At 32.9% G+C, this 15,270-nt stretch overlaps 2 protein-coding genes across 7 annotated transcripts in view; one reads left to right on the top strand and one right to left on the bottom strand.

Moving 5' to 3' along the window:
• LOC140439682 (homologous-pairing protein 2 homolog) overlaps positions 1-15,270 on the bottom strand; it is a 74,788-nt gene that overhangs the window by 13,559 nt on the left and 45,959 nt on the right. The window lies entirely within an intron of this gene.
• The window catches only part of sona (sol narae metalloprotease), a 382,088-nt gene that overhangs the window by 340,152 nt on the left and 26,666 nt on the right, over positions 1-15,270 (top strand). For all 5 annotated transcript variants that reach the window (XM_072529755.1, XM_072529750.1, XM_072529754.1 and 2 more), the window contains 2 exons: positions 9,705-9,831; positions 9,946-10,110. In XM_072529755.1, coding sequence (XP_072385856.1) covers positions 9,705-9,831; positions 9,946-10,110 — 292 coding nt within the window. The remainder of the gene's footprint in view (positions 1-9,704; positions 9,832-9,945; positions 10,111-15,270) is intronic.

The following is a 15,270-nucleotide window of genomic DNA, read 5'->3' as shown; positions in this document are numbered from 1 at the left end:
ACCATGGGAGCTTATCGTCTATGCATTGCCTAGCTCAGTATCTCAAGTGTGAGTTCGTCTTCTCTTAAACTAGGGATTGAACCTGAGCTCTTAGCTGATAGCAAATAAAACAAATTTTAACCAATCATATTTATTAAAAAGAATAAAAAAACAATAATCAACTCTGCTAAAGCTTAACAATAATTAATTGATGGATTCGACCGTTACTTGATGGAAATTGAGAAAGGCAATTAGCCGAAACAGCTGTAGTGATAAGAATGTAAAATAAATTTTGTGGAAGTTTTGAAAACAAAGTTTTCAGTGTTTTATTGTTACTTAACAATAATTAGTGAGGATGATACTTATGGTATGGATGAGCTGCTTGTGTGTCCTCCCAATTAAATGTTATGTCCTCCGGGGAGCTGCAGTTATAATATGTGGATATGGCCTCCTGATTAAGTGATTAATAAATTCTTGAATATGGTCTATTAATAAAGCCGCCAATAGTCTTGAAGAATATGATAAATAAATTCTTCAAAATGGTCAATAAATTCTTCAAAATGATCAATAAATTCTTCAAAATGGTCAATAATCCCAAGAGAATTTTGTAGACCATGAAATGAATCTTATAATAATGTTTGCCTTCTTTTATAAATTTCAAAAAGAGGCAAAAAATTATATTCCCACTACGTTAGAAAAGTTGACTTGACAGAAAGTAGGGAGACTGAATGAAGTTAGCACCGATGCATCGCGATGTCATTGGATGTTCCTATATGACAGAATTAGCTTTATTGACAACACAGAACAGAATATTTAGTCTACCGGACAGAAAGAGAGAGGGGAATATTTATTCTACGGGACAGAAAGAGAGAGAGAGAAAAGAAAGACAGAGAAAGAAAAGAAAAACAGAGGGCGCCAACTACTTTTTAAATAAAAAAAAATAGTAAACACTAAACTGGAGATAAAGAAATTAATAAATTAGTAAAGAAATTAAAATAAAATAATTATTTAAATATAAATTAATAAAGATGTGACGTTTATAACGTTACAAGATTTTTTTTAATACCTTCAGAACGCTTTTATTTAGAAAAACCAAAACTGGTACGATTATTTATTTTCCAGAGTTGAATGGATTCCATTAATTGCGAATTTCTAGTACCGGTCATAGGCGTTTGATTTGGGTATTTTGGGTATAGGCATTTGGGTTGTTTTTGAATTTTAAGCATTCGTGATAACAGATTATTAAATTTTGAACTTGTACTGAAAGGAATTTCTTTGAAATAATTAAAAACATGTTTTTCCAGAAATTTCTTTTATTTTATTATACATAATCTTCTTTTAGCTCAACATAACGAGTTCAGCGATTTTTCAACTGCTTTATGCCGGCTGAATAATACTCTTTGTTCGAGCTGATTTTTTTATTTATGAGCCATCTTTTCAAATTTTGAACACATAGTAATCGTAGGGTGTCAAATCAGGGGAATAAGACGGATAACAAAGCAATTTGAAGCCAACTCTGAAAGTTTGCCATTATTATAACGCTCGTGTGAGCCGATGATTGTCTGAGAAAAACAACACTTTTTTCTTCTGCGTATGAGGTTGTTTCTCATTGGGTTCCTGCTTCACTATTGACTATTGGTAGTTTTATCTTCAACAGTCAATTAAAACTATTCCTTTGCAATCTCCGAATACAGTGGCCATAACCATTCCGAGAAATTTTGCCTGCTTGTGTCCACTGCCTCTGCTCTCTGATATCTAGTGGCGGATCCAGGTTTCTTTAACGGTTACCAATCTACGCCAAAAGTCCGACGAATTGCGCTTTATAAGGTCCAAACACTGCTAAAAAGTGGTCACACGATCGTGTTTTTGAGCAAATGCGGCACTCACTAGCAGGAAATTTTTTTCATATTGAAAACTTCGTATAAAATATGACTAATGAGCCCTTTACAATTCTTGTGGCCTCTCACAATTTACGCACCTTCACTTAACGGTCAGCTAAAACCATTTCATGGACTTTCCTCAAATTTCCAGTGTAACTTCATCGGAGTGCCGTTCAGTATTAGACCAGCCTGCATAGCAATTGACCTTGCATGGCAAGATGCTCCAAATTTTATTATTCTTACCTTTAGGGGGATCAACAGTATCCCGCCGTTATGTCAGCCGCTATCTTGTTTTTAAAGGAGAACCATTTTATTTAATATCCCCGCAATTTTCCACTTTTCGACAAAAATGGTGAGGACTGAAATTATTGCAAATGCGATTTCCTACAATTTAGATAACCTAAAAATTCGGAATATAGATAGGTTCACTTTAGCCTGATCTAGTTGAGTGTCCCTACTCATTAGAGTTTCTTAGTTTTTAATGGCATTTTGTTAAGAGAGGTGGGCTTAATGGTATTCTCCTGCGGTTTCTTTTTAACTTTGGGTTTATTCGGTAAATCCACATTGGTTTTATGTGGTTTTCTTATCTTTCCTCTGTGTTCATCTTTTATGTTGACTTTCAGAGAGGTGTTTTTGTACTTTAATACTTGTACTGTTTTTTTTTTTCTATTGTTGTAAAGTTTGTTTTTTTTTTTTTTTCGTGCGATTCCTTGATGCTAAGTATTTTTGATGATATTACTAGTCTTCACAATTTATTCATTTCATTAGCCTATTGTTATTAATTTACTTTAATCTTATTTTTACTTTCGATTTCTCAATTTAATGCCTCTTAAAAACGGTATGTTTAATATGCATTAAAAATATTTTGTTGTGTGAGATTATTTCTTAGATAATTACAGGAATATTAAATATATATCGATCGTGAGTGAAGCACTATTATTTAAAATATTTACTTTAAAAAGTTTTGAGAAAAATATATTTCATTGAGAGGAAAGAGATATAAACCATCATATTAAGTTACAGTATGCAAAATACCCTTCTTCTTCTTCTCGTGCCACTCCTAGCGGAGATTGGAAATCATCATGGCCACTGCGACTTTGTTAGCAGCGCGCCTAAAAAGTTCAATCGAACTACACCCGAACCATTCACGTAGATTACGAAGCCACGATATTTTTCTTCTTCCCACACTTCTTTTGCCCTTAATTTTACCCTGCATGATATTTCTTAAAAGTTCGTACTTTTCACCTCTCACAATGTGCCCCAAGTATTCCATCTTTCTAGTTTTTATCTCATTTAGAATTTCGCATCTTTTGTCTAAAGTTTGGAGTACTTGCGTGTTAGTGACGCGGTCCATCCATGATATTCTGAGAATGCGCCTATAGCACCACATCTCGAAAGCTTCGATGTTTTTTTGTGGTCAACTGTTTTAGTGTCCAAGCCAAGCAAAATACCCAGTCCAATTCAAATAAGCTGTCTCTTTAAAAAAATATATTTAAAGCAAAAAGCAAGAAATAAGATATATATATATATATATATATATATATATATATATATATATATATATATATATATATATATAATGTAAATTAATAGAAATAAGAATTTCTATTAATTTACAGTATTTGTAGAACTAAATTATTTGGAATCAATACAGTATCCAATATCAGCCTTCCTCCGTAGAGAAGGTATAAAAAATATAAAGATATAGAATGTATCTGGATATCAATTACATTATAATACTTCATAAAGTCAGCAAACCAAAACATTTAAAGTCGGTACTGAAGATTCAATAGTAATACTAGAAAAAACCGGTAGCGCAATTCCTATAAATATTACAGCCACTATCTCTAGCAATTTTCTATTCTATGGTTTTGTTATCATATTCTCTATTTACTCCTAATTTATTTTATATATAATTCAAGACCTAATCACGAATGCACATGCTCACAAATCAATGTGTTTACATTATCGCTTTTCCACACATGTATAAAAAACCTGTCCTAGTTACCGAAAATAGTTCAGCGAATGTTTTCACAACTTTCCAAAATACATTACACAAAATTTTGAATCTTAAAATAGATTATGATTATTAATTAAAATATACGAGATAATTACAAATAAATAAGCCAAATTTTTACACTATATTTATGTATATTATATACATAACATACATTGTTTTCCTGCACAAAATAAAGACCTTACTTGCTGGGAACCTCAGTAGATACAATAATACTTCATGATCTTCCGAGACCGTCGAATTACTCCCAATAAATTATATTTTAAGGACACTGAAGAAAGTGTATTAAATAAAATTTACACAACTAAATCAGTAAAATATTTTGCAGTCATAACTTTGTAGTTTTTGCATTATTTTTTTACAATAATCTTAATAATTATAGAGTATTCAACGGTGGTTTCAAGTTTTTTTATACAAAAAAAAACTAATGCCTAAAAAAACCTTTGTGTCTTATACAATTTTGGTTGGAACATTTTTTGAATATTAGCATTTTTAACGTGCTGAATGTATTTGTAATCATCCTATATTTACATAAAAATAATACCTTACTTTTTTATTTAACGTTTTAAAATATCACTTATTAATAAAACTTTTAAAGAAAAGGTATTTTGGAAAGGAATATTTTTCGTTTGACTTATTTTCATACACCAAATCCAACCAAAATATTTTTGATGAAAATATATCCCAACACGCTAAAACCATTTGAACAGTTTTCTACTCGATTTTGTATTGCATGCTTTATAATATCTAAGAAGGGTATTCGGGTTTCATGGAATTAAGTGCCATGTTCAATAATACATTAACACGGTTTCATTAATATAGGGTTATATAAAAAAAACTATGTATAACAAATGCAGAATCTCGTGAATACTGACAACAGGCAAATGTGCACACATGAACAAATCCTAGGGCATGAACTTTGAAATTTGTTAATTTATTTATTAAAATGTAATTATTTGGTATTCACTTCATTCCAATAATAAAAACTAGAACACGTTACACACCGTCGTATTTGTAGATAAATCAAGATAGAGCAAAACGTTTCCGTTAATTTTTGGTACTATTTCAAAGTTGTTAATTTTATAATAAATTAAATTAATTGTCCATTTGCTTGTACAGGTCTAGTTTATTGATACTAGATGTTTTTGTAGTCACTTGACAATCTCCGAAAAGTGTTTGCCGTCTGAGATCTATTGCCCCGCAACCAAGCAAGATACGATTGCCTGTTTTTGGTTTTGTGCTAGAGCTGTGAAACAGCTTCATTGTATGTAGGTGTCCAGTAACTGGGAGCATGTCCAGTAAGGAAGTATGTTATGATTCTGAGCTGATTTATTCATTGATTGTTTTCCGCAGTATTGCAGCCAGTCGTATTATTGTATGTCCGTTCAATATGCGTTTTTTTATGTGCTTAACTGGGTATACTTTTCCGGTGAGAACTATGTTACGTTCGGATTCAGGCTTTTTTCCGGACGCGGACAGTACTTTTTGGCACTCCTAGGTTCTAGACCAAAGTATTTTTAACCGACAAGTTAATCAGCTCTTTTATTTTCATGTAGTCCCTGAAAACCTGGCACCCATATCAGTATGACACTCTCCGCCAGTCTATAGAGTTCTTCTCGACATTCCCACACTAGCATAGAGTCCACTTTAGGACTTCTCAGAACCCCTATAGCCATTTGAGTATCTTTGCAAAGATTGATCCGCCAATGCGAAAGCAGTCATGTTAATTTTTCTTTCACTATGCAAGATTTCAGTAATCTCTGCCCGAAATACAGAGGTATATTCTCATAGTAAAATAGAAATATTTACATTTGCAGCACTACGAATATTCCTACACCCGACCTTTTAGCAGTTTTAGACCCGTCTGTGTACAAGGTATAACACTGCAGCCTGGGTTGCTTGTTTCCTCTGCCCATCCCTCTTGATTTCCACTTAGAAAGAGACTGTAGCTGAATACTATATAACCATAAGTCATCGTCCATACAGTATTCCTTATTTGATTTAAATTACTGTGTCCTGATCTAACCATTACGTTGCTCCGGTTTTTCTCGCCTCCCCCTTATAACGATATGCAGAGGAGGAGAGTCAGTTAAACTACTCAACGGCAGTATTTAAATATGTCGCTAGCCTATTATACAAGTGCCCCGGACTATTGCAGATGGGCTATATACCTATATTATATAAGCTCCTCATTAATGCTCGATAGACCTCTTGTTTAGCCCTGGTAAGCGCAGCGCTTTTGTATGAAAGCTACGTTGAACCTTCTCATAGCAAAAATAACAGCAATAAATAAAATCTGATTGTCTTGAAGGATACATTTCCAAGTCTGTAATATGCCTTCCAATGAGCAGCGTAAATACTCTGTAAAAGGCGTTTGTGCATGCTCCCTGATGTTTGGATTTTTCAATATTAAATCTTTCGTTTTGATGTCCAGGTTTTGTTTTTCTAGGCGGATTCTGATTGTTGCTCCTCGTTAGCACCGTTCACTCAATACTTGTGACATTGCTTTATGACCTAATCTGTTGGTTAGTGTTCCTAGGTTATTTAGCGTTTCATTGTAGGTGGGTCATAGTATTCTCTCGAGATATATTTTTACCCTCTTTAAATAACTCTGGTTATTTTTGGTTCTGGTTTTGTGCGGGTTTTCTTCAGTCAATGTTCCAGCAGTTTTTTCCTATTTCTTGATTTTTCTCCTTTGAGTCCTGATTAGTTGTTTGGTTATAGTTGGCTCAGACACCTTCTTACTCAATATTTGGGGCGGATACAGAGTCCATGATGGGACCTCTGCTCTTTCCCGTTGTATTTATTTCTAAACTCAGAAGGCTGACTCATTTAGAGACAGAGGTCACACACGATTTAGGACGGAATGCTGTCAGGCACCACAGTGCGCCATTTTGATAAAGGAAAGACTGTTTCCTTAATTTTTACTTAGTTAGTACATTAATTCATTAATTCCTTCATGCATATGACACTTCCTATTGATAGTAACAATGGAATGGTTGAATTTTTATATTGTTGATTATGAATACTTGATGAAAGAAGGATAACTTCCTTCTTTGAAGGATAACTTTCTTCCTGATAAAAGAAGGATAAGGTAATATTAAATACACTATTCATCATCATCATCCTCAACCTTTATGCGTTCACTGCTGGACATAGGTCTCCCTCAGCTCTTTCCACCTGTCTCTGTCTTGTGCAGCTTACATCCAGCCTGCTAACACGCTTCAGGCCGTTAGTTCATCTAGTTAGTGGGCAACCTCTGCTACGTAGTACTTCTTATCTTAATCTCCACTCGACAATACGTTTTGTCCATCGGTTGTCTGATAATCTGGCCACGTATCCTGCCCAATTCACAAGTATTTCTTCGTTTTCTTCGTTTGGGATTCGGTCTCTCAAAGAGACACCCAACATCTGGTGCTCCATAGATCTTTGAGTCACGCGAATCTTAGTTACTAAATACACTATTAACGTTACGTTAACCGTAACGCTTGGAACTATTCATATTATGTTTTAACGATATTCATCACTATTTACACATCCCAAGGTGCTATCAGTTTCTCCAGATAAAGTGTTTGTTATATATACTTTCTTATTAGTCATTAATCGTAATTTCTTAGTATACTGTATATATTTGCTTAAAACTGTATACTGTATATATTTCTGTCTGTATATATTTGCTTAAAACTAGTCTTAGGTGATGGTCGTATTAAGTACACTGAAAGGGTGTATAATAATACCCTACTATAGTTATGTCTATTAAGTTAGATTTACAACAAAGTTTCTAATAAAACATTTTCCGAGTATTCATTGTATCTGTAGTATAAATTACTCAGAAATACGCACTAAATAACAATATGTACCATTGCTTCAGAATAATGGACATATATATGTTTTTAACTTTATATTTCATACAATAATTATCAATTTGCCATACTTTATTAAAATTGTGGAATATAAATTATAACTTACCCTTAAAGTTTAACTCTAATAACCTTTCTTATCAGATAAATATAATAAACAGAAATAAATAATTTATTAAATTAAATGTAAAAGTATTCCTTCTTATATTTGACGACATGAAAATCAATTGTAAATTGCTCATATTGTATATAATCGTAAATGAGAAGCATTTTTGTTCTTTTATAAATTATTATTAGTGCACTTTTTTCAAAATAATCCAGAATAGATAATCTTGTTTTGTTTTTGAAATAATCCTATAAAAACTAATCTAACGGTGACAAACCTGGAGACTCCGCTCATTATTTAATTGTGTCGTTTCGTTATAACCATCTGTTTTATTCAAGCAATAAAACGACAATAACCAAGAACGCCTAAGTAGGCGAGAATCACTGCCATATCTGCATGTCATTAATGTATTACCTAAACAATGGTATTACTAAGTACGGTCATTAACATTATGTTTTGACATAAATGAGGTTTCATATAAAAAAAATTAGTTTATTTGTAAAATAAGCATCCATGTCTACATTTTGCACTATAGTTTTATAAAATTCTGCTACCAAACTAACATGTCTTTAAATCTTGTACCGTATTACATACTTTATATAAAAAAGCTTAGTTTCCTTCAAAACATTATAAAGGGATCCCACAGTAAGGCCGTACATTAATACAGCTTTCCGAATATTTTAAGGGATTTTCTACAAAAATTTTGGACTTCATTCTTCTCTGTTTCGTAAAGATAGTAAAATTTTAAATAAACTTTACAAATAAATTTACACAAGAAGTAATTTTTGAGTAGTGTACAAGAAGTAGTTTTATTCGAAAATAATGTTATTGAAACTTTTTTGTAAATCTGTCAGGAACAATGGAAAAATATGAAAAAAATTGATATTATTAATATTATATAAATTATATTTAAAAAAAATTGTGGTAATTTAAAAAAAATACCCCTTTAGTAAAGTTCTGAAAATATTTTATTGTGTCATATGTTGTGTTAACTGTTATATTTTTTATGAATTAGGAATATGGGTATATAAAAAAATTTTAAGTTTCAAAATGTTGGACTATTTACGAAGTTGTGAGTCTTAAGATTAGCGTGGCTTATGAGCAAGGATAACATGCAAAATTGTGAAACATTGCACAATTTTTAAATATAAAAATTTTTTAAATAACATTGAGGCTTATTCCTAAAAGTTAGATCTTTCAGAATTGTTTCCTCAATACGTTCCCTATATTTCTTGTTCTAAGTAATGGTTCAAGAGATCTTTGACAATTCTAAATATTATTGTCTGACATTTGAATTTAAATATTTAATCCATAGATTTATATACAACCAAAAGTCATAGTTAGAGCTAAAAGAACTATAGTTACTCGTAATCTGCACTCACATGCTACTGGCGAGAATATTATCAAATAATAACATAAGACAGAATACATATATTTTGATTATTAGACCTACTACCTTGGTCGTTAAATTTAAAATAAAAAAAAGCTTTTTATATTTAAAAGTCATGAGTCTTTAAATTACCATTTCTCAATGTTTCTGTAGATAAATTACTATACTACATCAAAATCGATCAACTTTTTTATTTAAATTTTATGTTTTTATAATTTCGCAAATGATATTATTTTCCAATTTTCAAAATTTCTAGCATTACTATTGCGTTGTTTTAATATGACCTTGCCATTATTCCTATTTATTACATTTTTTCAATGAATAATCTTTGACTAATCCAACAATCAAAGTAGCTATTAAGGCATACTTTTACTGCAGAAGCTTCGGTAGGTGAAGATGTTCTTGCACTGCTTGGTGATGGGTTAAGGAAAGTATAACAACAAAAGTATTCAAATAAATGAATGTTTATCAGGATTTGCGTACGTCGGAGGAGCATGTGTGGTGAATAAACGGTTAGAAAAGGTCAATTCTGTTGCCATCATAGAAGACACTGGCGGATTCAGTGGTATTATTGTGGCGGCCCATGAAGTTGGACATTTGTAAGACATTTTATTATTATTATTTGTTACAAAATAATTTTATAATGTGAATCAACTGTAAAACTAAGTTAGAGAAAATATATTAAAACTCATTAAAATCATATTTTTCTATAGGTTAGGAGCTGTCCATGACGGTAGTCCACCGCCATCATACCTGGGTGGACCAGGTGCTGAAAAGTGTCAATGGACTGACGGCTTTATTATGTCAGATTTAAGACACACTGAAAGAGGATTTAGATGGTCTTCTTGTAGTGTAGCCAGTTTTCACCATTTTCTGAAGTAAGCTCTTTTAAAATTTACTATTTTTTATATTGCGCGGGCGACTTCATTAATTACAGTTCTTCAGATGTTTTCATATACGATGTGGTTTTCTGGGTTTCTACTGTCTTGTGTTCTTCCCTTAGGGCTTAACGAATGGGCGTCATAGCTATAAGACTCGAATCTGTCATCATACTACTAATTCGTAGAACGACCTGATTCACTCACATATTTTAATTCAAAGGCGAATATCTACACAATTAAGTGTGCTCATTAGCCCGAGCTACCAAGTTGACTCTATCTAGTATTTTCCTTTCTGCAACATGCATTCACAGTATAAAATTCAACATTTTGTTCTTTATACTATCCAACCTTTTTGTTTCCAAATAAATGAAAAAATAATAATTTTTTTACGTATTTTTTATAGGTTATGGTTTCGACATGATACCACTAGGAAACTAGAGATTTTTTTCAAGCAAATAAAAGTCTGATAACTAAATAATAGTATAAAATGCAGGTTACTTTTTATAATACAATCAAAAACAGTTCTTTTTTTCGGTAAGGCACAATCCCACCTTACACGTCGCACACTCCCACCTGGTTTTGTGAGGATCCTTACCAGTGCTACACAAAGCACCTCGTCTGGATGTCCCGTGTTGTGGCATATGCAAATATTGGTCAAAGCGTTTTTCATAAGCCAAATTTTTTTTGAAATGTTCCCTGTGACTGTAGGATAACCAACCCTACGTCGTTAATATTTACTACCACTGGCGCCGATTAACCCTGACGCTAGAGATAACTTATAACATTTCTGGTTTGGAACCGCGCATTTCGCTTTTTTGTTGGAAGTTTGCTGTCAATTTAATATACAGAGTTCAGCATATCTGTTTTGTCAACATAGCCCATATGCTGGTTAAATTCTTTGACCATCGTTGGACAGGCCACGACTTGTGAATTTATGTCTTTTTGCTTGCGGGAAACAGTTGCCTCTACTAAAGGGTTTACAATAACCAGTACATCTTTGCTGACCCTCCAGTCCGATTATTCTCGGATGTGTAATTCTTTGTCAGGTGCTTGTCTTTTGAATATGAAAGTGTTTTTTGTAAGGGCTAAGAGTTGAAAAAGTTATCAAAAAAACGTGATATCCTTTTGACACCAAATCTCGAGTCAAATCTAAGATAACTCTTTGGATCAAAGCTTTTTCAAGTCGATCATTAGTTTTTCCAACATATATTTGAAATTGGTAAATATATCCATTCTCGTCAGATCGAACCCAAACTTTATAACCCTTCTTGATGGGTTTTAGAGGCAAAAATTGCTATAGACAACTGCGAACCTTGAAACGGATCATAAATTCGTTTATGGATTGTTGTTTTGAACTGTTATGATGTTATGATGATTGTTTAATTGATGAAGAATGAAACGTTTTAGATCCAATAGTATCTAATAAAGGGCAAACTGTATACAACTTGTCATAATTTGCCGACTCGCGACCAGGCATCATCGAATTATCTGCTATATGCACGTTTTCTAGATGCCAAGCAAACCGATATCTAGACATAGTTGAACTTATGTTTGATCCTGATCTCGTAGTTCCTCTCTAGATGAACAGGAATCGACATAACTGGCACCTTTTTATTCCCATTAATATTTTGATTGTAATGAAAATTTGAATTTCTTTAGCAGAAGTTGGTGTAAATGAAGAGTCCCACCACGTTTCTGAAGAGCGTAGAAGTTTGTTTCGAATACAATTGTCAATAGAGTTCCGGCTAACAAGTTAAAAAAAATCTACTGTCTTCTGGAATTTTAAGACCGGTTTCCTTAGTGAACTGCTTGATGTTAGTAATGTAAAATGCCGCTGACTTGGCCCAGGTTGTTCTTTTGGTTAATTCTATATTCCTCAAAATAGAAGGGGGAATATTTTCCTCGTCGTCCGAGAAGGCTTTATCACCAGGAATATTCTCCGAATGGTGGCCTCTTGAAGGTTGGTCTGGCTGGTCATCTTCAAGTATTATTGGCATATTCGCAATGTCAAGCAAATCCTCTTCGTAAATACTCGATTCATCTGACCGCCATCTGAAGGAATGTTCTCTAATAATGTGAATAGACCACCCGACGACATATTGTTTAGCTCACTGAATGAATATAATTTTTTTCCTGAAATAAAAAAAGTACATATCTAGTTTCCTAGTAGTTTCAGGTTGACCGGCATTTTATGTCTTCAATATACTATTGTAAATTGAAAACTTTTAGTAATAGGAAGTATTAATCATAGATACAAATATTTTTATAATAGGAAGTATTAATCATAGATACAGCAGAATGCTGCTCATAGCTGATAATCTTATTTGTATTATGGTATTGGGACTAAAAACTGCTGACCATATATCATCAATGGATTTGAATGTATCTGCATAGATGTGATGATGATCGGAAAAACAGAAAGGTTTTCTAAGAAACGATTGGTTTATTATTGTGTGAGGGGTTTAGTACTTGTATTTGGTGAGAGTTAGATCACATTATACAGTGGGTAATGTTCGGGATGAAAATATAATTATAGTTATAGTAGTTGACTCATCGAAGAATTTTGTGAATTGGATAATATGAGAGGATAAATATGTTATAATTCTCTCGTACAATGGAAGGTCTGTTCGACTTTTTTTTTTAATATAAATTTCACCAATGCTGTGATTAAGAGAGTGATGTGACTTTATCGCTTGAATGTTAAAGCTATCGAAAGATACATTCTTCTGAATTTGAAAGGTTGTTCGCCGGTTAAACATTGTAAAATTTCGATGGGACAGATACTAAAATCTCCTGTAGCTTTTCTTAATGCTGTATTCTGTATAATTTCCAGTTGAGCAAGTACTCTTTTCTTGGCAGAAGAGTAAACAATCGATACATAATCCAGTTTTGAATCTATAAATTAAGACCAGTTTGGCAAGATTATTGGATAGTTTTTAGATTTCTAGAATGCCGACATTTCGAGAATATTATACATTTTGTTTTGATTGTTGTCCCAAAGCTTTAGAACAATTCTATACATAACTTAATGCACATTGCAAGATATTTTAGAAAACAAAAACCGTTTACTCCTACATTCCAGTGAAGCTTGCTATCCATTTTATTACTGTTAAATATTCATATTCTGACAGAATATTCTCTTAGTAATTGTTTATTGGTGCTGGATTCATGTTTAAGTTGTTTCATCAATATTTTTAAATGCTTTTTCGAGAAAATCGGCGATGTGTTCAAATTTTAATTTTAGTGTTTTATCTTCAAACAGAGTATTAATCATCCAGCCTCAAAAGTCCACTGCTGAACATTGGCCTATTCCTCGTATTTCCAACCTCGTCCATTTTGCGCCACTCTCATCCAATTTTATTTTGTCTTCTTAAATCATCAGCCCATCGTGTAGATGGTCTCCATTACAATAACATCTTTGTCCATCGCCCATTCGTCATTCTAGCTATGTGTCCTGCCCATCTTCATTTTAGTCTGGCTATCCTTTCGATGACGTCAGTCACCTTGGTTCTTTTTCTGACCTCTTCGTTTTTTATTTTGTCAGAGTTATTCCTAACATGTATCACTCCATTCTTTTCTGTTTTACTCTTTTGTTAAAGTAAATGTTTCTGCTTCGTATGTCAACACTGGGAGGACGCAGTGATTAAATACTTTTCTCTTCAGGCATGTGGGCAGCTCACTTTTAAAAGTTTCTCAGTTTTCCATATGCTGCCCACCCAAGACCGATTCTTCTCTTCAGTTCATGGGTTTGATTATCGCTGCCAATCATAATTTCATGTCCTAGATATTTATATTTATCTACGATTTCTACTTCTTGCCCACCAATAGTGATGCTCTGGTTGGGTACCAAATTTGTCATTATTTTTGTTTTCGAGATGTTTATATTTAAACCTACATTTTCTGTAGCCACAACGAATTCCTGTACAATCTCTCTTGTCATTCTGAAGTCCTCAGCTATTATGACTATACCATCGGCTTGTTGTTCTTGCTTGTTCTAATTATTCTGCAGTGAAAGGTGTAAATTAGAAACGTTCCGTTAATTTTGTCGTTGTTTTTGATAAGTCATTGCAGCAAGTAATTCAGAAGTTAATGACATTCTTTCGATATTGTAAAGGCACATTCTTAGGGTTTAGGCAGCTATTAGCGAAATGGTCCTTTTGACTATAATGAGTGGATTTGTGGTTTTCATAGTGACACAAAAATACGATAACTTGTATCATCGTGTGACACAACAAAAGAATCGGGAACAATGGAACAGGGTGGTACAGAGTACAATTGACGACAAAAACTTAAAATAAGTTTGTATGCAGGATTAGAGAGAAGTATTCTAACGAAAGTAAGAGATAAGGTTAGTTTATACCTAAGTTGTTCTAGAATCTCGTGTGGGATAGACTGGAAGACATTGGATAATGATTTTAAACTTGTTCTCCATTAACTGTAATTAACATTTTTTTTTTTTTTGATGATGATTCATGTGCTGATCGACAATAGTTTTACTGCATAAGTACTATAAGTTCTCTTGGGCAGAATAAGATTTGCTTTGGATTAACATTATTTCCAATGGCTTAGAGATATTCAAGTCAAGACAAGACAAAATTGGAATATCTCGGACATATTACACGTAGTGGGAGATACAACTTGCTCCAACTGATTATACAGGTAAAAATGCAAGGAAAGAGAAGCATAGAGAGACGTAGAATATCATTACTGCTTTTCCTGAAAGAATGGTACGAATGTATATCAAATGAACTTTTTAGAGCAGCCTACTCTAAATTCCGAATACCTATGATTATTGACAACCTCCGTCGCGGAGATGGCATTTTTTTTAAGAAGAAGAGATATCGTTCAACTTCATACCATTTGAGAGATTAAAAAACTATAGCTTTCTCTTTTGATGAAAAAATAGTCAGCTGTTGTTGAGTGGGAGCGGTTGACTACGTGTAAGATTTGTTAGTGTTGGTATTTTCGTTAATGTTGCAATGATAATAATTACATGACTATTAAATTAGCAAGTTTAAGTACACACTTTGTATTAGATTATTTTGATTAATCAAAATACAAACTAAAATTATGTAAACAGACTTTTGTATCCTTCATCATCATATAACGGGGGTCCTACGGCGATTGCCGCTTCCCGCATTTCAGCCTCCATCTTTT

This window comes from Diabrotica undecimpunctata, chromosome 4, assembly GCF_040954645.1.
Source record: "Diabrotica undecimpunctata isolate CICGRU chromosome 4, icDiaUnde3, whole genome shotgun sequence".
Classification (NCBI taxonomy): Eukaryota; Metazoa; Arthropoda; class Insecta; order Coleoptera; family Chrysomelidae; genus Diabrotica; species Diabrotica undecimpunctata.
Note: the sequence above shows the minus strand (reverse complement) of the source record. Positions and strands in the feature narration are given on the sequence as shown.